At 36.9% G+C, this 25,774-nt stretch overlaps 2 protein-coding genes across 5 annotated transcripts in view; both read left to right on the top strand.

Moving 5' to 3' along the window:
- Window positions 1-977: 977 nt before the first annotated feature.
- On the top strand, window positions 978-8,768 carry LOC134537513 (zinc finger protein 676-like). Its single transcript, XM_063378025.1, has 4 exons — window positions 978-1,154; window positions 3,450-3,560; window positions 5,275-5,337; window positions 6,129-8,768. Exons 2-4 carry the CDS (start codon window positions 3,468-3,470, stop codon window positions 6,891-6,893), a joined length of 921 nt encoding a protein of 306 aa, XP_063234095.1. The 5' UTR covers window positions 978-1,154; window positions 3,450-3,467; the 3' UTR covers window positions 6,894-8,768.
- Window positions 8,769-24,806: 16,038 nt separating this feature from the next.
- Window positions 24,807-25,774, top strand: part of LOC134537512 (period circadian protein) — a 60,044-nt gene continuing 59,076 nt past the window's right edge. For 3 of the 4 annotated variants that reach the window (XM_063378023.1, XM_063378021.1, XM_063378022.1), the window contains exon 1: window positions 24,814-25,031. The gene's annotated coding sequence lies outside the window, so the exon portion shown is untranslated. Of the gene's footprint in view, window positions 25,032-25,774 lie in introns of all 4 variants that reach the window. The other variant, XM_063378020.1, reaches the window with a different exon arrangement.

Below are 25,774 nucleotides of genomic sequence, written 5' to 3'. Positions count from 1 at the left end.
CGCCCGTAGCGCCCGTCAGGTACCTCCCGGACCTTTCACAGAGGTCGGGTGATGGCAAAACGAAGTGTGTGGAGGATTATTTCAGTTGTACTTTAAATCCATTTTAGCACTGTAATAAAACTGGATATGACTGCTCTCAGAAGTGTGAATACTACTTTTCCCAGCCTACTAAAACAGCTGTGAGTGCACCAGGTTGATATGGATACTCTGGTGGGTGGTTCTTGACGAAAGTGTGTGCAAAACGCTCGTTGCACAGTGGTTACACACCCCGTTTTTGCTAACTGCAGGACACACCAGCTCTTCTGTTGCGGTGTAGGAGCCATTTTTTTCGCTAGTACTGTCTGGCGGCGTCAGTCTGCAACAAAAGAAGTGCGTCTATACGTCAAAAAAAAAAAAAACTTCCAGAGATTCTCTATGAACTATATAAGGTTTGAAGCCCGTATGTTGTACTGTTTAGATTTTATGAATTTTTGAATTTGTATACTTCTTTTGTGCTCATCCAATATATAGTTATGGATCAAATCGGCAACAGATAGGACACCAAAAATCAGTGCCCTAAAAATAAGGGACTGGCCGTGTCCTATCGTGCACTTGGAATATGGTTAGGGTACAGGTTTTGCATATTCAACACCTAAACACTTATTTTTGTGTCTTGGAATACGGCCCTAGGAAAAAGATTGTGTTCCCTGCAAAAAAATTAATTGGCAAACAATTATTGAAACAAATATGATGTCTTTTGTTTCTCTTTAAATATTTCTATAAATTATGTGATGAAAGGTTTTGAAGGCATTTTGTTTTTGAATAAAAAATCAATTTGATCTATATTTAACATTAAATGAAACCATTTCAATATATTCTGTGATTTTATTTTGTGTATAGTTCTGGCTGATATGTGCATCGTTAAGAACAGAAGTATATATTTCCACTTTTGTTACCTCTTTTCCTCTTCTAATACCTCTGGTTGTTGATATGAAACTTTTGTTTATGAATGTGATGGTAACTTCTATGATTTGGCCGCTCGAACCTCGTTTAGAAATATTTGTTCTGTAACATGATTTAGTTTTTGTAAATTCAAAGAAATATAATTTGGAGAGGCATCTTAATATTTATAAATTATTCTGAACCTGTTTTTATATTTATGTGTATTTTTGTTGGTGAGTTTCATCAGTCTTTCATATTTGATGTAGTTACCAAACTGGTAGACTAAGGTCGTATTCGAAAACAAGTACATATGTAAGGATTTAAAAAAAAATAATTCAAAATGCTTTTGTTATTTTTTAGTATTATATTTTATTAATTGTCTCAGGTGGTGTTGAGTGGTTATATTAGGTTTAAGTATTTCAAATCTATGATATAAGTGGTTGGTTGAGTTATATTAACTATGTATATTAAAAATACTTCAAAATATTGTGTATGTTTGGGAAGGTAAGGGTATGTACATCAAAATACTCTCTTTTAGAGTGTGGATGTTTTTTTTGGTGAGGTTAGAAACATTAGAATTCTATAAATTAATTTCAACAGTTGGTTAGGAATTACCATTTTTGTAATTTTCTCATGTCACATTTTTTGTAGAAATTAATAATAACATTCAAATTTTTTTTTCAAAAACTAGAAATGTTTCTGTATTCCAAGGCTGCATTTGTGCATGCTCGGTATAAATATTAAAAAATTTTACATTGTGAAAAATAATTGTTTAGATTAGGTTAGGTACTTTAAAAATACTTTATTATTTTTGGATAGTTAGGTTAGTAAGGTTAGTATAACTACATCAAACATACTGTTAAATTTTTGTAACCGTTTTATAGGAGTTAGGCTTACAACGTAGCACAGCATCCAGTTTAAGCAATTCCATTCCATTCCGAAGTTCGCTGCTTGCACAAGCAATTCAGTACACACATTACAGGATAAATAGGCACATTAAAGACATCCATGTTTTCTTTCATTTTTCGTAGACTTATGTGAAAAAGAAATTAGAGCCTAGTCAAGCTGCATTAAAAATACTTTAAAAAAGTGTGGATGGTTGATTAGGTTAGTATAGCTACATTAAAAATACTGTGAAATAGTTTGAATGATTAGTTAAGTCAGGATAGCTATATTGTAAATTGGTAATTCCTAAGCAAACATTAAAAATACTTCTAAATGTTTGAAAGTATTTTTAATGTATCTAACCATACCTAATCGACCATTCTCAACATTTGACATATGTTCTCCAAATCATAAACCCATGGACCCACATGGGAAAGCAAAAAATTGCAGTGGCCGCGTCAATGCACAGGTATTGTACCTAATGTAACCTACAAACCGTAATTTCTCAGAAACCAGTGGGAATTTAGAAACTCTGTTTTCAGGGTATATGTTTCAAAAAAGTGTTTTCCGAATTTGATTATTTTATTTACAGAAAAGCCGCTATGCGAGAATTTTACCACCATTCTAATGTTTTTTTTTTTACTTAACATAATCAATTGTCCTTATTAGTTTTATAATTTTTTAAAAATATGCATACGTCGCTGCTTTTCCGTAAATAAAATAATAAAATTCAGAAAATGTGGTTTTTAAGCACTACAGACGTTCTTTGACCATGAAAACAGCATTGATAAATTCCTACTGGTTTCTGAAAAATCACAGTTTATAGATTACATTACAATAGGTACCTGTGCATTGATGTAGCCGCTGCAATTTTCTGCTTCCCCTTGTAGGTCTGTGTTTGTATATGATCGGGAGAACTTAAGTTAAATTGTGAAAATGGTGTATTATGTTAGGTTAGCTACATAAAAAATACAGTGAAATGTATGTGAACAGTTGGTAAGGTCAGGATGGTTACATCTTAAATTGGTAATTCCTAAGCAACCATCAAAAATATTTTACAGTCTTCTTAATGTAGTTATACTAACCCAACCAACCATCCACAATGTTTTGAAGTATTTTCAGTGTAGCTAACCTATCGTAGCAGACCATTTTACACTATTTAACTCAAGTTCTCCGAATCATATACACACACATACCCGCTTGGGAAAGCGAAAAATGGCAGCGGCCGCATCATTCCACATGCTTTGTAAAGTAAGTTATAAACTGTGATTTTTCAGAAACGAGTTGGAATTCAGAACTCTGTTCTCAGGGTAAATACAGGAACGTGTCCAGTTTTTTAAAAAAGTATTTTCATAATTTTATAATTACTTCACGGAAAAGCTGCGCTGTAAGAATATTACCTTTTTAATGTAGCTAACCTAACCGACCATTCTCTTGATTTGACTAAAGTTCTCTAAAACATACACATACAGACATACAGACCCACTTATTGAGTGAAAATGGTTAATGATGTAGCAGTTAGAGGATAAATTTAGTTTAAAATCTGAATACAAACTACTTAAACTGCATCGTCAGTTCTTTTACCAACTGCAGTAATTCTTGTTGATTGTTCACCACATTGCAAGTTTTTTTTCCCTTTCTAGACTGAATTGGGAGAAGACATGGAGGCTAATGAATTTGCTGTTGGTTTTGAGTTTATGAGAGTCAATTTCCCTCCAGTAGAAATTAAAACAGAAGATTGCATTATTGAGGAGGTGGGTGCAGATTTATTTATTTTTAAATTATTTATGCATGGTTTTTGACATATATACACCATGTTTTTATGTCTAGTAGTAATCATATGTGTGTGTGTGTATGTGTATGTGTGTGTATGTATATATGTGTGTGTATGTATATATGTGTGTGTGTGTATATGTGTGTGTGTATATATGTATATGTATGTATATATGTATGTATGTATATATATATATATATATATTGGAGAATGTTGAACGAAAAATTGTTTGGAAAATTGGCATCTGAAGTAAGGCATGCTGTTTTTTAATGGAATTTATCTTGCCTGTCAGTATGTTATCATCAGATTGTATTTGAATAATTTTTTTTCCATCATTAAGTTTAAGTACAACAAGGTGTAATTTAGTAAATGTTTGTCATTTTAATTTGACATGTTAGGTTTTTTTTTTTTTTGAAAATAGCAGTCTTTGTGTCAAGTTTTTTGTTTTCGTAAGTAGTTTGATGATCCATGCTGGGGCAGATCCGGTGATGGCTTGAGGGATATGCTGCATTGATCTGCACTAGCCTGCAGGTTGGTCTTGCACGTGGGCGGTGTGGACCCGGCCGGCGACTCCGCCCCCGGGTCGTGACGTGGCCCGTGTGGGTGCTGGGCCCGATTCCCCCTATACCGTGTTGAAACCCATCCTACCAGCCCACTCACACTTTAACCCTGTCCATACTCAAGCTAGCCTGCAGGTGCCGTCCATTGGGGTGCACTCGAGAACGGTACTTACTTGTGAGGACCCATGTTTTCCTTGAATAATCTTCTTGCCCACAGAAACGTAAGGCAGAGGAGACACAAAAAAACAGTACCTGCATGTAGCTCACGTTACTTGTATAGCATTCATGCTTATTTAGTAATATTAAAATGTAACTTATACCTATCAAATTGGATGGTCTGAGGTGGAGGCCGTACCTTGTATCTGCCACTGGATCCATGGTGTTTTGATAATAATTGGGGCTGCATGTGCAGCCGAGGCGATCAAGGTGGATTCTTAGTGGAGTCGAAACCGCGGAGTTTTAACCAGTGGAGTAGGACTCCTGTTTTCCATACTGATGCATTTCACGCAGTTTCATCCGTGATGAGATGTCAAACCTTCATTCGTTCCTTCATTCATTTTATCGAACCTAGCAACACTTATCTTAAATCATTAGATGTTAAATCACAAAATATAAAAATTTTTCTAGTGTGAGAATTCGCACGTTTACACACAGTTTTGATTGGTCATCAAGTTTGTCAACGTTGGGTAATCTCATGATATGCATTTAACAATTCAATAATAGTGGTTGGACTATTGTAATCACATAGTGTTGGGAGGGAGTGGAACGACCTCGAAGGGAAGGTGGTTGGGGCAAAATCGGTGTGGGAGTTAGGGAGGATTGCAGGAATTTAAACATTTTGCCAGAACACAAATTGTATTTTAAAAGTTTTGAATTTTAGGTATGGGCTATTATGTAAGAATTTTGATTCCAGTAATAGAAAAAAAAAAAGACCATTCTTTTATTTTATATCCACCCTTCTAATGTAATATTTAAAAAGAGTAAACTAAGAAAGTTTGAGTGCCAATGTGTTCAAAAAAGCCTTTGTTCATTTTTTTTTACTAAAGGTTTTAATTTCAGGACTAATGAGAGTGTAATGTGTATGATATGTTTGTGTGGACATATCACCTTATTTAAGTTTTTTTTTAATTTTAGGATGGAATAGAAGGTGACATTGGAATTCTTGAAGGTGTTGGAGTAGATGTTGGCACAAAAAAGGTGATTCTATGTTCAGTTTTTCATTTAAGAAGTAGGGGAATGTTTTATTTGACATGCACACATTTTGCTGATTCATGTACCGAACTTAATTTTATTTTGAAGCTGCATTTTCCATTGTAAGTACTCAAAGTAACCAAGTATTATTTAGGGATGTGATGCTTTAGGCGTACACTTTTATTTCCCCTTTATCTCTCCCTTCTACACACTCACTTGTAAGGTTTGAAATCATATAAATTCCACATTAAACCATATGTGACAACATAGATATACATTCAGCAGTGAAGCCTCAATATTGTAAGTTTTGATCTTGGGACTCTTATTATTTGGTTTGGGCACTATAACCTTTGGGACTAGTCATTGTGGGAGAGAGGTGTATAGGTTTATATGAGATTTTTTCAGCACCAAAGCAAGCCCATTAGCTAATGCTCAATAAGAACAATGTAGACACGTGTAAACTGTGGAGTCTTGAGCTATTATATGGTTACAGATTGCAATAACATCATTCAGTTCCAACAAATACATTTACCTTGACATGGTTTAACTTAGAGTGTTTTTTATTTTATTTTATAAGATGTACTTGTCTCATGTAGGTTCCACTTATTTTTCTTCAGCAGGAACCCTGTAAATTTTGAAATTTTCCCATTTATCCTCCTCATTGCTACCCCATAGACATCCCTTCCTTTCAATTCTCCCCGTGGGCGCCTTACCCACTACAGGCCATTTAGCTCTTCTATATATTGATTAGAATTTAATTTTTTAAAAGTGCTAATTTCCATGCTTCTTGTTTTCAGAAGAAAAGCTGCAACAGTCGCAAGAGAAGACATAGTTTGGAATTGAATGAGTATGTACGTGAAACACCTTCGTATGTCCTGGACTTACAGCACCTTGAATATGAACACAACTACGCTTCAAAAACAAAAACACTCGGCAGTCACGCTGATGAACACGTGTGTGATAGCAACACAGGTTTAGTACGGAACAAGTCACTAGACGACAGCCAGAATAAATCTTCATCTAAGTCGTGTCCAGCTGTCAACAGCAATCTTGCTGCTGGTGACGTAGAAGGGAATTCATACACATGTGATTTGTGCAAGCGGTCTTTTTCCGATAAGTCATTCCTGATACGTCATATAAAATCTCACAGTACTGCAGAGAAAACTGCAGATAAACCATTTAAGTGTAACTTGTGTAGCAGCGCTTTCAAATTCGAGCTTTGTTTAGAGTATCATTCTTTGGTTCACACGACACGTAGCCGACCTTTTGAGTGTAAGTTGTGTGGCAAGATTTTCATGAAGGGAGATGTGGAGTCACATATCGCGGTTTGTAGTCGGAATAACACCTCAGGGAAGAAAAGTAATGTGTCCAGGCTTGATGGCGGTGAAAGGGGACAGTTTTATTGTAATCACTGCAGTCAACCTTTTAAGACCAGAGATAATTTGAATAGACATATCGGGAAAGGCTTCCAAGATTCACCGCTTATGTGTGGATATTGTAGAAAACCCTTTGGTTGCATCTCACTACTGATTCAGCACACAACTGGCACTGGAGACAGTTGAGTGTGCAGATTGTGCTCAAAGCATTCATGAAGTTCTCAAGTGCTAGTGCACACAGGAAGCTTTTTTTTAACACGTTCCATTGATTAACTTTTATGTTAAAAAAATTTGTGTCTATCTCTATTTGTGTGTATATTTAAAAAAAAAAAATTCTAGCAGTTTGTTGTTTTTTTGTTTCTCATGGAGAATAAATTATTTTTGGATATAAATATATATATTTTTTATGGCACATGTTTTCAACCCAAAGACAAATAGTTGTAATTTGTAGGGTACTGTAGGAAGGAGGTACACACACTCAGCATTATCTGTGAGCACAAAAGAAGTTTATGGTGAAATCAATGGTTGTGTTAAAAGGGTTTTGTTTTATTACGATTTATTACACTTCCAGCCATTAAGTGGAAGAAAATGTACTGATTCATTGTTTTATGTGGAAATTATTTGTGTGTTCTGGTTTACAAACCAACAAATGAAGAGATTAAAGTTTGTTTAAAACATTTTTTTTATGGTCAAGTCTGTTGTGGAAATATCTGTTGAAAAATGTCAAGTCACTCAGGTCGTCATCACTTGTTACACTGTTGTCAGCTTGTAGAGATTTCTTCTTCCAATTTAGCACTTCACCATTCCTCAGTTTCTACTTAGCTCATGGCCAATTGCATCAATGGAGTTCAAGCGTTATCTCATTTCAAAAACTGTTTCAGCATGGTTCCACCACATTTTCTGTTGCCTCATTTTGTTTTGAGCGCTGAGCGATCATTGGGAACTTTAAGATGAACTGACAGTTTTTGCTATTCATGACGATTGATCTCGGATCGACACAGTGTGAGTAGACAAGTCCGGAATCTGTATGAACTTTATGCAGGTTATTTTTGTAATCAGATGTAAATATTAGCAAATGATTTACTATAATTTCAGATCGTACATGAAACTTGTATCAAATATGCTATTTTTCTAGTGTACAACCACATCTCACATGTAATATCTATGTCTTAAATGTTTGGAATGCTCATTAATATAGTTTAGTGCTTAAATAAGGTTTAATATTTCCTTACAGTTAAGGTTCATATTAAATAGATGCAACAGTTTTTAAATACCGGTATGTGTTTTACAGTCGCAACTATAAATCAACAAAGACGATCCAGTGACTGCATGAGCTTGTAGGAAACACATCAACAGTTTGCTTGACCCGGCACAATCGATTGTAGTGACTTAAAATCGTTCCAGATCACTTATAGAAATGTGTCTAACATTCCTTCGACCCCGTTGCCGCATATTGAAAATGTATGAGCTTTGGTTCATGTGAGTGACAATCGAGTTGGCGCAATGTTAAAGGAATGGTCCTTGAATCATTCTTGGGCAGAGATGATTGGAACGCGGATTGGAGAGCAGAATGGTGCAACAAACTATTAGTCTCTTTGTTCCTGTCCCCTGTTTTCTGTCTTCTGTCCAAGTGGTTTTTTTTTTCCTACTGAAACATTTTATTCAATAGGTTCAATTTTCTAACCATTTTCAAAGCAACCTTATATTTTTTTTACTCATTTTACATTCTTCGTGTTATTGATTATTTGAATGTTTCATACGTACATTAAAATTGTTAATATTTAATATAAATGATATCCAAAATTAGAGCATCCAAAACTGCCCATTTTGCTATACTTCTGTTTAGGTAAGGAGGACAGGCAAAACAAGGGAATCTCAAGGAATTGAAAAGGTGCCTTCAAAACCTGGAAAACACAGAGTAGGTTAACAAAATAATGTTATAGGTATACCTAACTAGATTAGTAATTTTTGATATTAGTGTGTGGCTTTACTATCTTAAAACCAGTCTCTATTTTAATAACAATTTCATTATTTAAAAAAGTAGAAGAAACAATTAATGAATCAAATATGTGTTAATTTAGTGATTTGAAGCACAATAAAATGTTGATATTCATTTAAATATATAATGTGCTTTTAAATCTTATACTGTTGTCATTGATATTGAATACTGGTCCATATAATTAGAAACATTTATTTATTGTGAATATTAGTGATAGAAATTGTGTTTATAAACTTTTTCATGTTATTTATATAGAGGTTATGTTCCAGTATGAATAATATATTTGCATTATAAATTATTATTAAAGAAATAATTAAAATTATAAATTAGAATAAAAATTCAGCATATTTATTGATTTTCATTATTAATTAAAATCTATCTTGATTATTTTACTAAATATAATAATTAATTTTAAACACATGTTTATATTAATATTGAATACTGAGAATTTATTTAAATTATTTTTATGATTGAATTTATACTTTACCATATTAACACCCTTTTATTATTTTATTTCTAATAATTATTTGCATGCAAAATTAAAGTTAGTTTTTTATTATACCAAGTAAGTAAAACTCCTAATGTGCGTACATAAGTAAATGCACCCATGATTTTATTTATTTTTTACCGTATCCTAGCGCACACACCTTTCTACCAATATTTATTTATTTCAATACTTCATGTGACTTTTTCTATGATCTTCTGTCTGTTTGTACTGTTGTTATAGATGGACACAAATTAGTGTTAGCATGTGATGATGGTGTGCGTGGAGACTTAACTTTGAATGGGAAGAATGGTGAAAAGATAAATAATAGGAACTATCATCATGCAGTTTATGAATAGTCTTTTTTACTGGAGTCCTGGAGACCACTAGGAAGAGGTACCTAACAGAAGTCATACCTTCTCACTTAGTAAACATAATTAATGCCAAATAATTCCAAGCCCATAAATGAGTTGGAACGTTTCAATGGCTCATGGCAAGGAAATTTCATACTTTGATATAATTCCTTTGGTAGGTTTAATTATTTTATTTACAGTTAGGTACTGTAGTTGATCTTTCAACTAAAGAAGATCCATTTTACAATTTATAACTGTAATTTTCGTAATGTTTTTAATAATACATTACTGAGAGAGGAAACCACAAAATTTTTTACATATTTAAACACCTAAGCATACTAAATACGTATTAAACAGTCTTTTAATTGTTGAATTTAGATTAGCTTTTAACGTTAGAAAATAGCTGCACTTGTAATCTTCTGGCAACTAAAAGATGTGCTATGTAATAGGCAGAAGATGCCTTCGGTCTAGTGTAGCTGGCTTGTTCGTTGCCCACACACAGCCATCACATCAGCGTAGTGCAAGCACTGGCTGTCGTTGCTGGGAGGGATGACATTACTGCTCCCGAATGCCATGCAGTTATTTCATAGCAAGAGAAAATTTTGTCTTTAAAAAAAAATACCTGCAGTTTTCACTGTTACATTCATTCCGGTGATATCGCTTGCTTATTTATCACTTGATTTTAATTTCACAGTGCTGTCAAAGTTCTAACATTTTATATATTTCTCATTACTTAAACTAAGAAAATTTATTATTGGTGTAATTAGATTTGCAGTTTCCTGTTGTAATTAGTGTTTTTTTTTAAATTATATGTAGCTGCTTAGGTAGACAACACATGATTTCATTTACATAAAAAAATATTGTATAAAATAAGGAATAAGCTAAATGGCAAAAAGTTCTTTTTAAATTATTATTTTTTGCACTGTATGTATTCTTGATTAATTTTTTTTGTAATGTATAAGAATGCCAAAAAAATAATTTTGGTTGCATTGGCAAGAATACATAAGCAAAATATTTACCTTTTGATTATGAGTGTATTGGGAAAGATCTGCAAAGGGAGCCCACAGAAATTTACAGGAGGGGCCATGCGGCCCGAGAGTTTTACACGTGGGTTTTAACCCGACACAAGTCATCTCTGGATAGGGTGCTTGTATGTTGTACACTGCCCATATTTAGGACTATATACATGCAATAAGAAGAAAACTTTAAAATGCACAGAAAGTTTTCCATAAAAAAATAGTTTTTACATTTACATTTATCAATCACGTTATATAGCCATGATTTTGTAAGCACAAATGGCCCCACCTCTGGGATCTACACCTGTGCATGTGGGGATTAAAATTGAAATAGAGCATTACCCACATAGAGTGGCAAACTTTTGAACTGAAGACCGCTAGGCATTTTCCGCGTCCTCTAATGAGTGACACGGCATGAGGTCCTTCGATGGAGCACTGATGGAATCAGGAGCTGTCTCAGATAACCCACCGGTAATATCCACTACATTCTTCACTTGCAAAACAATCCAGGAATAACCTTCAGGAGCTTCAGTGTTAGTGTTTCACTTGATAAGTTTGTCATTTAGGATTGAAAGTGATCATACTTACGTTGTGGTTGAATTATGTTCACACAATTTCGTGGCTGCAACTATTTGTCGTGTCCCCGAGGGAAATGGAGGTAAATATTTGGTTAATGAGGCCATCCCACTGACATGACAAGTTGTTTCTAGGCCTTTGTGAATATTCAAATTTCAAACTCCAAAACAAACAATTTATTAATCATATTTAATTTGAGTTCAAATAATATGTACTTTAAAATAAGTGTTTTATGGTATTCAAAGTGTAGTGAAGCTGTTTTATATGGCCTCGTGTAACTATGGAGATTGAGAACTCGCTTTGGCAACATGGCTTCGAACAACTCGAACTTGAGTCATATTTATGACATGATAACTGATAACATAACAAATTTTGACTATAAAACGTACTATAATTCATGGCATGTTTTGACTGTATCTAATATTACATTTTTTTGACGTGACAACGTCTAATAAATCGATGAACGCCGGCTGCACGCACGAAAAAGTGTCCCGTTACACTGTGTCCCGTTACGCTTATTGTGCGCTTTCGCTGCATCTATCTCTCTTCCACTCGATTGGAACAACCATCGATTTGACTTTTTTGAGGCACATTAAACTTGAAACACTCCCATTCGTTTCCTACTTTTCCTATCATCGTCCTATCCTTAACAGAATAACACAGATTGGAAGAAGTTAAATAGCAAACGTGTATAAAAGTTATAGTTAAAATAATCTCTTCATTAAAGTAATAAACATATTTGAATTAATGAGTGCAAATGAAAGTAAATGTATCAGTTAAATTGTAGATTTCATTTCACTCCTTGTATCCATACAAAATAGTGATAATTCAATAAAAATGATTCAATTTTATTCATAAAAGTATGCAATCATTTCATCAATGTATTGTTATGACGTCACGTTAAACTATCGTCCGTAAACCGACTTTACAGACAACCAATTTTTACTTTAGATTTTTAGTTTAGGTATCTAATTTATTAAAAGGAAATTTTTTTTAATGAGTCTGTAGATTTGAGCAAGTAGGTACTATTTAGCCACGTGTACAGTAGTTCTGATCGTTTCATTTTTTGTTGCCTCTCTGAGTGTTACACTTTTGTTACGCTCCGATGGCATCATTGCCTCGCCTTACCATGCTGGCTGTAAAGAAGTTTCACTTCAAAAACACACAAGGCGACTTTTATGTGAAAATGGACTCCATTAAGGCTTTATAAGACAGGCAAAGAGTCCTGTAGTTAGTTGCATATACACTTATGCAATTACACAAGATCAATTCACACTGCAGCTGCAGAAACGTCTAGAGCAGCGGTTCGCAAACAGTGGGTCGCAGAAGGGTTACAGGTGGGTCGCGACTCGATCCTAAAACTATCAGAAACCATCGAATAAACCACCAGAAAAGATAAGAAAAATTGAAACAAATCGAATTGCGTGCAAAAACATATCTAGTGTTAAATAAATAACTGTTTTTCTACAAAGTGCTTATATTTTGTTCAACCATTTTCAAATCAGAACACAAATTGTTTATCAATAATCAATCTGTATCTTAAAAAAAGCATATACATATATGTATATACATATATATAGGTATATTTGCAATATTTGATGGTAAATTATATATACATAAGGAAGGAATACGATACAAATAAGGTTTCTTACTCCACCATGGACCGATAGTGGAGGTACCTATTCCTATAAGGAAAGGTGAGTCGCCAGTTGAAAAAGTTTGGGAACCACTGGTCTACAGTGACACCATCCTAACAGTGACCACACGCCGTTACAGGTTGAAAAGGAACATGGCTATTTCCTGCTGATGTGAGGAGGCCCCTACTGGCCTGGGGGAGACAGCAGAACAAGCGAAGGGCTTGCATGGGAGACACAGCCCACACCAGTTGAAGTCCGTCACAAACAAGGGGCAGATAAGATTAAGAATTCTGTTTTGACTGACGAAACCCGGAGTCTTTAGAGCCTTCGTGCTATGGAACCACCGACTATGGGTTAATCTTGTAGCTGAATGGAGATTAAATGTCATACACACACATTAATGAGTATATCTGTATCATCGCTAAAGTGCTTCTGCATGCCTCTAGGTACAGGATTTACAATGGGACGAGAAGGTCCATAAATTGTAAAAACTAGCTCTTTTTAATGAAAATAATCACAGCATTGGAGGGTAGGTAGTTATTTTTAGATATTTACTTCCAACTTTGCCCTCGGTTTGCTTTCAAATTTGTATCCTTTGTGGGCGGGAATGTATGTATATATACTTATGTGTGTGTGTGTGTGTATATACAGGGGCGTACCCAGGGGGGGGGGGTTAGGGGTTCAAACCCCCCCCCCCTTAGCACCAAATCTTTAATTAAATTTCTTATTCATCACTCAAAACAAAATTCATATAAAATTTTTACCATTACAATATTTAAATTTAAGTACCGAAAACTGCTGAAATAGCACTATTTTACACCTTAAAATCCCAATTTTCCCGGGGGAGGACCCCCGGACCTCCCGCTTTAATACCGGGGGGGGGGGGGGGCGGCATGCTTCTTAACACCCCCCCATACACAAATCCTGGCTACGCCACTGTATATATATATATATATATATATGTATTTATATATTAAGATTTTGGAGGGAGGGATGCATCCTCCCACCACTCCCTCTGCGTACACCCTCGTAAATCAATAATTTGAAGGATTGATAATATGCTGAATGAGAGTCGTAAGGACGGAACTGAACAAAGTTTCGGAGGAACCCATGTTTGGGTGATCTCATCAGCTCGAGTAAACATGCATGTCGAAAGGGTCGCAAACGCGCCTGCGCCGGGAGACGATAAGGCCCGCGCTTGGCCGGGCCGTGAGTCACCCGCGAGGCGACACGTGCTCGCGAGTCGTGTGTGCGGGCGGGAGATACCCCATAGGGTCGACGGGGTCACTGCGGTGTGTGCGCAGGGACGGCGGACTGAACAACAATACGAAACATCATTCTCCGCAGTACATCAGCCGTGTATCATTGCAAACATCTTTGTTATATACCTAACTCTTCTTGCTCTGCTATATTCCTTCCCCCCCCCCCCCCCTTCCCGCCTTTTCCAACTAAAATTTGCAATTGCAAAATCCAAAGTTTTTTTGACGTGACAACGTCTAATAAATCGATGGAACGCCGGCTGCACGCACGAAAAAGTGTCCCGTTACGCTCATTGTACGCTTGCGCCGCATCTATCTCTCTTCCACTCGATTGGAAAAACCATCGATTTGACTTTTTTCGAGGCACATTAAACTTGGAAACACTCCCGTTCGTTTCCTACTTTTCCTATCATCGTCCTATCCTTAACAGAATAGCACAGATTGGAAGAAGTTAAATAGCAAACATGTATAAAAGTTATGGTTAAAATAAGCTCTTCGTTAAAGTAATAAACATATTTGAATTAATGAGTGCAAATAAAAGTAAGTTTATCAATTAAATTGTAGATTTCATTTCACTCATTCTTTGTATCCATACAAAATAGTGATAATTCAATAAAAATGATTCAATTTTATTCATAAAAGTATGCAATCATTTCATCAATGTTTTATTATGACGTTGTGACGTTAAACTATCGTCCGTAAACCGACTTCACAGACAACCAATTTTTTTTCCATACTCTATGACTATGATGAAACGGTACAGCTAACAGCAACAGCAACCAGAAGCTTAATAAGAGCACCTGGACTGATCTTGTGTGCAGAGACCGCAACGCAAACATCGGCCAACTTACAACTTCTTGCGTTTCCGCCTCCCATATCCTGGAGTGAAGTGTTCCGAAAACTTTAAAAGTCGCAAAAAGTTATGTGCATAAATGGCCAAGATGATGTTTTTCTTTACTTATATATACATCGCATTTTAACATGTTTAAACTTTCGCACAATGAAATAAAAACTCCAAAGTCATAAATTTTGGGTGGTGACGTCTTGCGACTTCGTGATACGTAAATGACCGTGATTTCTCTTGCGTTGGTTGCGTTTTAAAATACAGCCTTACGGCCCGTTCTACAATGGCATGGAAACGAATCACGTAAACGCAGACGTATATTCCGGAACATTTCACTATCATGTCTGATGCTTCCTCAATGTACGGAAACGTAACAAATGGCAATCATTGAGATTCTGTTTCAAGGTTACGAAATATTAATTGAATTAATAAAATTACTTATATTATCTATGCTTCGAGATCATAGCACGGGCAGAATTTACATTGATAGTAAAAATATACGACAACGTAATAATAGAACACTAGGGGCAGTATTCCAAAATCATATAATTATGTATGTGACATCAGTGGCGTAGCGTGGTGGGGCGGAGGGGGCGGCCCGCCCCGGGCGGCAACCCGCGGGGGCGGGTCGCCGGTGAAGCAGGTTGAGATCTGATCTATGATTCATCCATTACATGTGTCAGACACACTATAATGTTCCATTTTTATCTAAAATTTTGCGCACCAACTATTTTTTAATATTTATTTAAAAGAAAAACTGCGAAATCACTGACAGAGCTCTTTATAACGTTTGTTTGTTTACATACGAACGGCAACATCGCATCACGCCGCGCCGCCCGGCGCGCGCGAGCCGAGTTGAGCGGCACTCCTTATTATGTTCATTACTCATACAAAATCTTTTGTTTCACGCGTCGGCCCGTGTCGATGGCTCTCTTTCGCACTCATTGAATTTAGTACTACGCATTGTACTGTAAAGTTTGACCTTAACCCAGGGCAAACCAAACAACTTCCGCAAACCGGGACACAGTAAAACTCCTATATTATTATTATTATTATTATTATTATTATTATTATTATTATTATTATTTATTTATTTATTGTTTACAAAAGTTACAATATTTCTTACATTAGTCTCGCAAAACCTATTCACCTAGGTTTGTCTGCGAGTACGGAGTCACACTCGTACATTAAATCTTATTTTATAATACACTTAAAATTGCTCTAATAGCTGTTTGAACATTGATTATTGTTTAAAAAGTATGGAGTATATTAACATAAATTACATTGAGTTAAGGTACATCTTTTTAAGTTTACGACTGAATTTTGTCCTGCTACTTGAATTTAAAACTTCAATAGGGGATGTTTTGTAAATCTAGTAGTAGTCTAGGAATATTTTTTTTTGTTTTTGGATATCTTGATTATTTACGGTACCTGTCATACAAAGAAAACATAATTTTTCATTTAGCTCAAAAATGGCGCCAACGATTTTTCTCAAATTTCTCGTCATTTTATCTTTTAATAACATCTATAACATGGCTTACTCAGTCAGTTTTTACCGGGAAACTCTAAAAAAGGTAGCTGCCATACAAAATCAATTTTGTTTGTAAATTTTCCTATAAGCCCGGCAAACCGCGCCGTCACCAAAACCACTTTTGTTTTGTGATAGATAAAATACTTATTTGAAATTCGAACGTGTCCTCCGGCCAATATTCATGGGAATACATAACTTATTTTACAGGTACAAGAAGAAGACGTACCTGCCGTCGCAGTTGGAAGTAGTTCTGGTCCCACCACAGAGCAGGGTCAAGACGAAGTCGACTCATTAAAAGTACCTCAAGCATCTAGTCATAAGCCTGCAGAAAAAGTGAATGTTGCCAAAGAAGACATAATTGAAATCGTGCCTTCTGCTCCTGCCGAAATCAAAGATGTGAATCTCGACGATGTAGGTTGTTGGCCTTCTCCTATGACCGACGAAGTAAGAACGCTTCTAGTATGTCGCGGATCTGACTCAGTACAGCACATCGATTCCAAATTTGCCGATGTTGTTCGCTCAGGGACTTCAACGAAAGGCGGTACCCGAAAACTAACCAAAGAGTGGTTCTACAAACCATTATCTAACGGCGAAAAGGTTCTCCGAACATGGATGGTGTACTCGCCTTTGAAGCTATCCTTGTATTGTTTTTATTGCAAGCTGTTTGGCAATTCCGGCTCTAACTTCGCATCTGAAGAAGGATTCAACAAATGGTGGAAGCTAAATCCAAGAATAGGAGACCATGAAAATAGCCTGGGCCATGAACAGAGCTTCTTGAAATGGAAGGAGTTGGAAGTTCGCCTGAACTGTAAAGCAACCATCGATCAGAAACAACAAGAAGTTTTCGAAAGTGAGGAGAAGAAGTGGAGGGATGTACTGTACAGGTTGCTGAATATTATCCAGTTCTTAGCCAAACAGAATCTGGCCTTCAGAGGATATCGAGAAGACATTCGAGGAGATGATAGTGGCAATCGCCGGAACTTTCTGGAGTTAGTGCACCTCCTAGCTAAATACGACCCTCTTCTAATGGAACACCTGACAAAGATAAAGCTGGGAGCAAGAGTCTCAGTTTCGTATCTATCTCCAGAAACCCAGAATGAATTTATAAACTTACTGGGACAGCAAGTTCGATCCACCATCATCCGTCGTATTCAAGAAGCTAAATATTATTGCGTAATCTTCGACAGCACACCAGTCATCTCCCACAATGACCAAATGAGCCAAGTTCTGCGATACGTACATATCGAAGGAGAAAAAGTCGCCGTGGTAGAATCTTTCATTGACTTCTTCGAACCAAAAGGAAAAAATGCAGAAGATCTCAGCAACGATATAATCGCGAAGATAACATTAGACGGACTGGACATACAGAATCTGAGAGGACAGGCTTATGACAATGCTGCCACAATGTCAGGGCTCCACAATGGAGTTCAAGCCCGGATTAAAGCACCGAATCCGAAAGCTATAGGCCTATTCGTTGCATGCACAAACCACTCACTAAACTTGGCTGGGGTACACGCTGCTTCTGAATCAGTGGATTCCGTGACATTTTTTGGAACTCTGGAGAAGCTGTTTGCCTTCTTTTCCGCATCAACTGTTCGATGGAACGCTTTGGTTGCCGTCACAGGTCAAGCATTAAAACGAGTCACTGAAACGCGCTGGAGCGCTAGACATGTAGCTGTCAAGATGCTTAAAAATAAGTTTGAGGTAGTTCTTGAGGTACTGGAACAATTAACAGATTCATCTCAAACTTCCGAAACAAGATCGGGAGCCAGTCTTCTCCTGACAGCCATGCAGTCATTTAACTTCCTAACTTTTCTTGGCTTTTGGGCTGCAGTGCTACCTGAAGTAGATGACGCACAGATTTACCTGCAGCAACGAGGACTAAGTGTGGATAAGTGTGCTCAGAAACTCTGCGCTTTGAAAACCCTCTTAGTGGAAAGTAGAGACCGTTTCGTGCAAGAAGCAATTGACTTTGCTAAGACTCTCTGCGAAAAACTCGGAATCGAACTGAAAACGAGAAGAATTCGCAGGAAAAAACGCATGCATGGCGATGAATCTTCTGAAGATGCAGCTTTGTCTCACGAACAGGAAATCCGTCGAGAGATTACCGCATCATTCGACAAGATCATTCAAGAAATGACGACTCGATTCCAGCAAATTCAAGAAATATCGGACAAGTTCGGATTTTTGATGCCAGCGAAACTTTTGGACAGCAAGTTCGAGTGTGATCTTTCCCATGTATTAGAAGACATCGACAAGGACGAGTTTCAGATGGAGCGGAAGCGTCTTTAGCAGTTTGTTGTTGTTGCCTGTTCTGAATCAGAGGAACATATAAGTGGTAATGGACCACTGGAGCTCCTCCAGTTCATTCAAAAACTGAATCTCGGAATTTCGGTTCCAAATATAGTCATCTTGATTCGTATATATTTGACTTTGGCGATTAGTGTTGCAAGTTGTGAGAGAAGTTTTTCGAAGTTGAAGCTAATAAAAAATTACCTCAGATCTACTATGAGCTCCGCTAGACTATCAAACTTGGCTATATTGTCGATTGAACAAGAATTGGCTGCTAATATTGATTTTGACAAAGTTATTTCTGACTTCGCTGCTCATAAGGCCCGTAGAATCCGCTTGTAAAACCGCTCATCCTATTTTAACTTCAATAAAAGGTACCTCATTGCATGTGAAATTTAATTTTAAGTAAGCACCTATAGAATGGGGGCGGCAAAATGGGTCTCCCGCCCCAGGCGCCGAGATGGCACGCTACGCCACTGTGTGACATAATATTTTCATAATCATTACTTTCATGTTTACTTTTCATACCTATATAACCCGTTGTTGAAGACATTTCAAACTGTATGTATGTTTATTTGATTTCACATAGGTATACTCAAATTTTAAAGTATCTTGGTATTAAAAACACATAAAACGCGAGAGTCATTTCGTAGTAACAAAATAAATACAATTTACTGAATGTAGCCAATGTTTCGGGCGCTCTACTTAATGGTGATATTCACTTCTCTTATTCGAGATGTAATGCAGGATTCTAATGTTGAAGAGACGTTGAACCAAACTTTAAAATAAATAATTCACATTGGGTAACTTAATAAAATATACATTCTTAAAAAATTATTTTTGGCAAAAAAAAAAATATTATTTTAATCCCGGATAAGAATAGTCTAAAACACCCATCAAGAATTTAAACCATTTTTGCTTTCCCACATTCAAATTTACGTCTGTTAGTCATTTAAATAAACCCTATTAAAATTGTAAATTAATTTCGATCGACCCTGCTGCAATGATTTTATCTATTAGTTAAAACATTTTACAATACAAAATAAATTTGAAAGTATTTCAAGGCTAACATATTAAATTTTTTACAATATTATTAGTTTCGTGTCCATGATTTAAAGAATTCGATATTATACCTAGAAATTTCGACATTTTAAACTTATATATAGTCTACATTTAAGCCTAGCAATTTTCGTGTGGCTAACACCATAAGATTTAAGGAATCGTAACTGAAACAGTAGATACATCGCTCATTTCACCGACATTTTTATCAACCGTAGCTGGACGTTTTAAATACAAAAAATATATATATATATACATAGCTACGTATATTCAAAGGAAGCTGAAAAAAATATTATCATTGCGAAAAAAATACGCTTATTAATATACATTAACTAGTAATAACTTATTGTTTAATTTTTCTCTCGTGTCTCGATAATGGCGAAGACACGCTTTTCTAAAAGCTGTTCCCAATGTTAATATTTGTATTCGATTGTCAAGTACACACAATGACTGACAGTTGCTGTCGATAACGTGAAGATTCTAGTTAGATACACAGGCAGCTGATAAACTGGCTCGTGCGCAGTTGACCAAGGTCCGGAACGCGTTTCATTGGCCCACGCACGTCCAGTGGGCGTACGCCTCCCCACCCCCTCCCTTTTCCAACCCAAGCTCTGACATCATCGCACTCGTCATTCAAATTCATTACCACCGAGAAACTGTATATTTATTTCGCAAGGTACAACAACACCAATGTTATGATTTTATTTCCGTAACTAACTGAAATAAATCGAATAAATTGAGAACTTATTTTTTTATTACAAAAGCTGGCATAAAGGGCGTCGTCGAAATAAACTAAGGACCCTGGGGCACAGCGACGTAACTAGACCAGTTTCGAACCGGGGCAAGAACTCATATTTCCAGACAACGCCTCATATCGCCACCACATATATTAATTCCACTATTCCAAATATTGTTTTTATTCAACTTGTATGGTAAATGACTACTTTTTCTTGCAGTTTATTTCATTTTTAATATAGTGCAAGTTGGATAGTATACGAAAAATACCAGTTTTTAAATACTTGACTATATGCATGTATGTATATTTCAATACAAATAATTAAGTTCATCTGCCCTCCAACTTTTTTTTTTGTTCTAACACTACCATATTCCAGAAAATATCTATAGTAAAAAAGACTCTAAATGCGGCGCCCAGGGCACTAAGCCCCGTCTGCCCCCCTCTAGTTTCGTCCCTGTTGGGGCAAATACCACAATATAAAAAAAAATAGACTAAACTATTGAGGGTTCGAGCCCCGCCCGCAACCCCGTTGGGCTGCCTGTCTATTGCATCCAGCAATCAGCCCATAATTCCCGCATGTCGTGCATAGTGATAGACATAAAATGCTTACAGACAATGACAAAAGTTTTTTTTTTTTAAATTTTCTTTTATTTTAGTGGAATGTGTTTTGAAACGTAAATTAAATTATACAACCACTTTTATTTATTTTTGGCAAAAGAGCAACGACTGCTGGTATGCCCATGTAAACAAACAAAACTGTAGGTATAGTGCAAACAGGGGCGCAACAACTAAATTTCCAAAGGGGGGGGGGGGGCAATATATCTTTTTATAAAGAATCATCGATCCCACCTATTGATGCGGGGGGTCCGGGGGTCCTCCCCCGGGAAAATTTGTATTTCAAGGTGGAAAATGGTGCTATTTAAGCAGTTTTATTATCTAAAAATTGATTACACAGCACTTTCTTTGCCCCCGTTTGTCACCACTTCAAGGGGGGGGGGGGGCAAAATACCCTTGCCCCCCCCCCCTGTTGTTGCTCCCCTGAGTGCAAACATGTACTTATAATAAAAAGCTTTGAAATTTGATTTGTGGGCGGCAAACCGGGCCTCAGAGCCGTGGCCAGAATAAAAACATTTCGCTCGGCAAGTTTTATTGTTGAGGTTCAAAACAAGATTGCCACACAAAAAAAAATTGAGGGAACAGTAGACGTTTAGAAGTTCGACGTTTACACAAATGTACCTAAGTGATGATTTTGATTGAGAAAAACAAACTGAACATTTTTTTTAAAATTTCGTTTTTATTTAATTATTTAAATACTTGATGTTTTCGCTTAAACAAGTCACAAATACATACATATTTATTAATGTTTAAATCATGACACACACAAGTCAAGTTCGTATGAAAGACAAGCTTACAACTAACACGTGTGCAAACCGGCATTTAATACAGACTATTAGCAGACTACTGCCGCTTCTGTGTGCGAGCTGTGTTGTTATAATTGTAGGAGGAAATGCTTTTACTGTAACTCACTATAAGGGTTATAGAAATGTTTCCAAAAAATTCTCTCTGTAAGCTAAGCTGCAGCTAAGTTGCTGTAATTTTCTTATTCTGATGTAGCTTGGAGCCGTGTAACTGCTAGGTAACTGACAGGTAACTGCTCTCTGATGATGGCGACTGCAATGTCGACCGAAACGTCGGTGAATTATTCGCCAAGGACATGGCTACAACCCAGAAGCCAAGCTACTTCAGACAATGGTCGCGGAAGCCTGCGAACATTATTTTCTTATTGTCTTCAATAGTTTTTTTTTTTTTTCACTCCCATTTAATTACTGTAAGGGAGTCTCCGCGGGCCCGCGGTTCGACGCCCGGATCTGGCAATCGGACCACAAGTCTTGCAACCGCCGGGAAGACCCTGCCGCAATGTTGTCTGAACACGCCATTGGTCTATGCAGCGGAGGGCGGACCTAGCCGTGCGTCAGAATACTGAGGAGGGGGGGGGGGGACGTTTATGTTCGCGGCCGGGATCTGCAATGCCCCCGTGTCCCCTGCTGGGTGCTGCCAGACCTCTTATATATAGTCTTTGTGCCAGACACAGCTGAACCCGTGCACGGAGTGGTCGTCAGCTGGATGGAGGGCTGCAACGCCACTTCCACGCGCGCCCACTTCCAAGAACACATTCCTTCCCAAAAGAGGTAAGCGGTGTTTGGTAAAGGTAAAAATGTAATTGTTCTTAGTTAACAATTACTTGAGTTGGGGGAGTATCCAGTGGCGTGCCCAGGATTTTTCTCTGGGGGGGGGGGGGGGGGGTAAGGCAGAAGGCTCTGGCCTTTCCGGGGGGCCTGGGGGGTATGGAATACCCCCCAGCTAGGCGGGGGGTCCTGGGTCCTCCCCCGGGTAAATTTTGAAAAATACGTGTTCAATATTGATTATTTAGGCTATCTAAAAATACTGGCCGTAACTTCATAAAAGTAATTTTTTTTTATTTTATGAATTATATATTAAAATATTTTTAGCCCTGGGGGGGGGGGGGGGTTCCGGTCCCGCTCGTCCCCCCCCCCCTAGGCACGCCCCTGGGAGTATCTCACTGCCAACTAAAAAGAAAAAAAAATACTTCCGACAAAAGTGCAACGTATTAGAAGTGTTTGATAAAAAGCAAAGAGTGCCAGGTACCGTAATTCTGTTGCATTCCGGGGAACAGGGCAGCAGGGCGGCTCTAAGACATGGCAAGCGGGGCAGCCGTCCTGGGCCCTGCGTCTAGCAGGGGTCCGCCTTTACCGTTTTTATAGTCCTCTTTGTATAGTTTTTTCTGTGAAAAATAACGAAATCAATGAGAAAAGGAATAACATCACTATCAATAATTTTTAATTTCAATAAAAATGCTATAGAAGTCCTGGGGGGTAGGTAACATGTTTCTCTGGCTTCCAGCAATAAATGTCAACTTCTGAAAATCTCATCAGCAGTTTTATAATCTTCCCAAATATAATTAAATTTTCACCATTTGTGGATCATCAATACCTTTCAATTTCAATAGAGTTTTCATGATTACATGTAATAAAAACCTTCAAAGATTTTCAGGGCCGGTGCAAGGTAAATTGGCGCCCTAGGCGAAAAACCTTAATGCCATACTCCACCCCCCCCCCCTCCCGGGCCGGACACCCCAAAAAAATTTTCCTGGCCTCAAAATACATCATGTAAGCCAAAGATTTTGTCAAAAATCAAATGTGAGCAGGCTTGTGTTTTTTTTTTACTTTTTTACTTATTACAAATCATAAACAGGTCACCGTGGACTTTAAATAATTACTTATATCAATATAAACATTCCAAACTGTTACAATAATCCATTTTCATCTAGTTTCAATAATCGTTAAACATATTATATCTGCTGTTATGTGTCGTGCTGTGCCGCCCCCAGCTACTTGGCGCCCTAGGCGGTTGCCTAGTTCGCCTATATGGACGCGCCGGCCCTGAAGATTTTATGTCTCATATAATGACGCGATTTCACCGAATGTAATCGTTAGCATTAATAAAACTAACCCGAGTATAATATTTCTAGAAAGTCAAAACTTCTTATTATAATAATAGTTTTCAAGACGTTATATTTAAAAGTTAGGGGACTACTCTAAAAGCCCTAGCCCCCCCCCCCCCATCCCAGTAAAGCCCCTATTCATAGTACTAGGGCCGCCACTACCGGGGGATTATATTTGTGGTTTGAAAAGTAGGTACCTACGGAGGCAGGGGACCCGACAAATTTTTTTTTCTCTCGACGGCCCTGCGCCCTGCAGTAATGAAACCTTAAACGTTAATATGAATTACTAGACTTCAAACTGCTCTTTTATAAATTACAATTCAAACACACCCCAATAATTTTTTCTTCTTCCTAACTGAAAAACTTTGGGTTCGATTCTTCTTACAAAAGAAAGGAACCTTTATGGGTATTTGCCAGGATTTTACTCGTTTTTTTGCTGCCATAGATTAATATTTCGTAAGCATTTTGCTTTAACCCCGCTTATGTAATCGCCACAGGTAAAACACGGGGTTTGATCGTTCACGTTTCTTACAACGTGAGCACGTGTCAGAAAGTCAATACACGCGATGTGCCGTCTGCGCTCAAGGCACAAACAACTGCGTCAAGCTTATATATTGAAGTAAAATCCGTTGTTGAATAATATAAAAATAATGTTATAATTTTTTGGCAGACTCAAACAAATTATTTTTAACTTACAGACTTAATTGAATTACTGGAAATTGCTAAAAGTTCATGTACTTTAGGGGAAGTTTGTTCGGATGGCGATGAGTGAGAAAAAAAGTACGTTGGCTGCACTGCCTAACTCACGTGTTCGTGAACGTGAATTTGGAATGGCAACGTCGCAGCATAATTTGCATTGACGTTACTAGAACTCATGAACACAAAGCCGTGAAATGTTGTTAGTTTGTTAATACCTTTAATAATAATTGTTAACTAGTTCTCTGTTAAGTTGTGGTTGAAAGTGTAGTGTGTATTCGTATTCTCCAGCTGCCTTCTATTTGTGTACGAAGTGCAGGTAAGGTCATCTGCACGATATTTAAAATTTCTGAAATATAATTTTTCTTGTCCGCTATTCAGTGCCGCAAGTGTTTGTTAGGACTGAATCAACACTTGTGATATTTTATGGATAATTACAATTGTATTTCAGAAGAAAATGTCATTTGTTGTAAAAGCATAAATGTAGTCTTATTTTTTATTTGTTTACTTGTATTCCATTGAGCCTTCTTTTGGTAGAAACCATCATAAGGCTATGGAACATGACATATTTACAGTTATACATATAGGTACATACAGTTTTACATGTACACAGTTTTACGTACTTACACATGACTTTGAAGTAAAAAAAAATAGTAATAAAATTTTTCAGATAATCTGAATTACAAAAAATATAACATTATTTCTTTTATACATACCCATAGACATGTCAAGCAATTCCTATATTTTTTCTTATATTAAGAAAAAAAATGAAGCAGGATGTAGGGTATCAGGATATTGTTAGGCATTGTAGCCATACAAGGGAGTCTGGCTGTTCCAGAATTCTTCCCGTCTTTCAGCTGTACCTAAATGTACAATTTTAAAACCACACACTTGACATTCAAATTGTTTGGTTCTGGTTTTGCCACTTCAGTTTAGACATCTTTTATAATAAGGGTATGTCTTAACAAAGATTATTGTTTTAGACACAATTTATAGAAGGTAGTCGAGAAAAGCAGACAAGTCCTGGGCGTGCTGGGAAGAGTACTTGGGGGAGGAAGTAGT

This window comes from Bacillus rossius, chromosome 12 (genome assembly GCF_032445375.1).
Source record: "Bacillus rossius redtenbacheri isolate Brsri chromosome 12, Brsri_v3, whole genome shotgun sequence".
Taxonomy (NCBI): domain Eukaryota; kingdom Metazoa; phylum Arthropoda; class Insecta; order Phasmatodea; family Bacillidae; genus Bacillus; species Bacillus rossius.
Note: the sequence above shows the minus strand (reverse complement) of the source record. Positions and strands in the feature narration are given on the sequence as shown.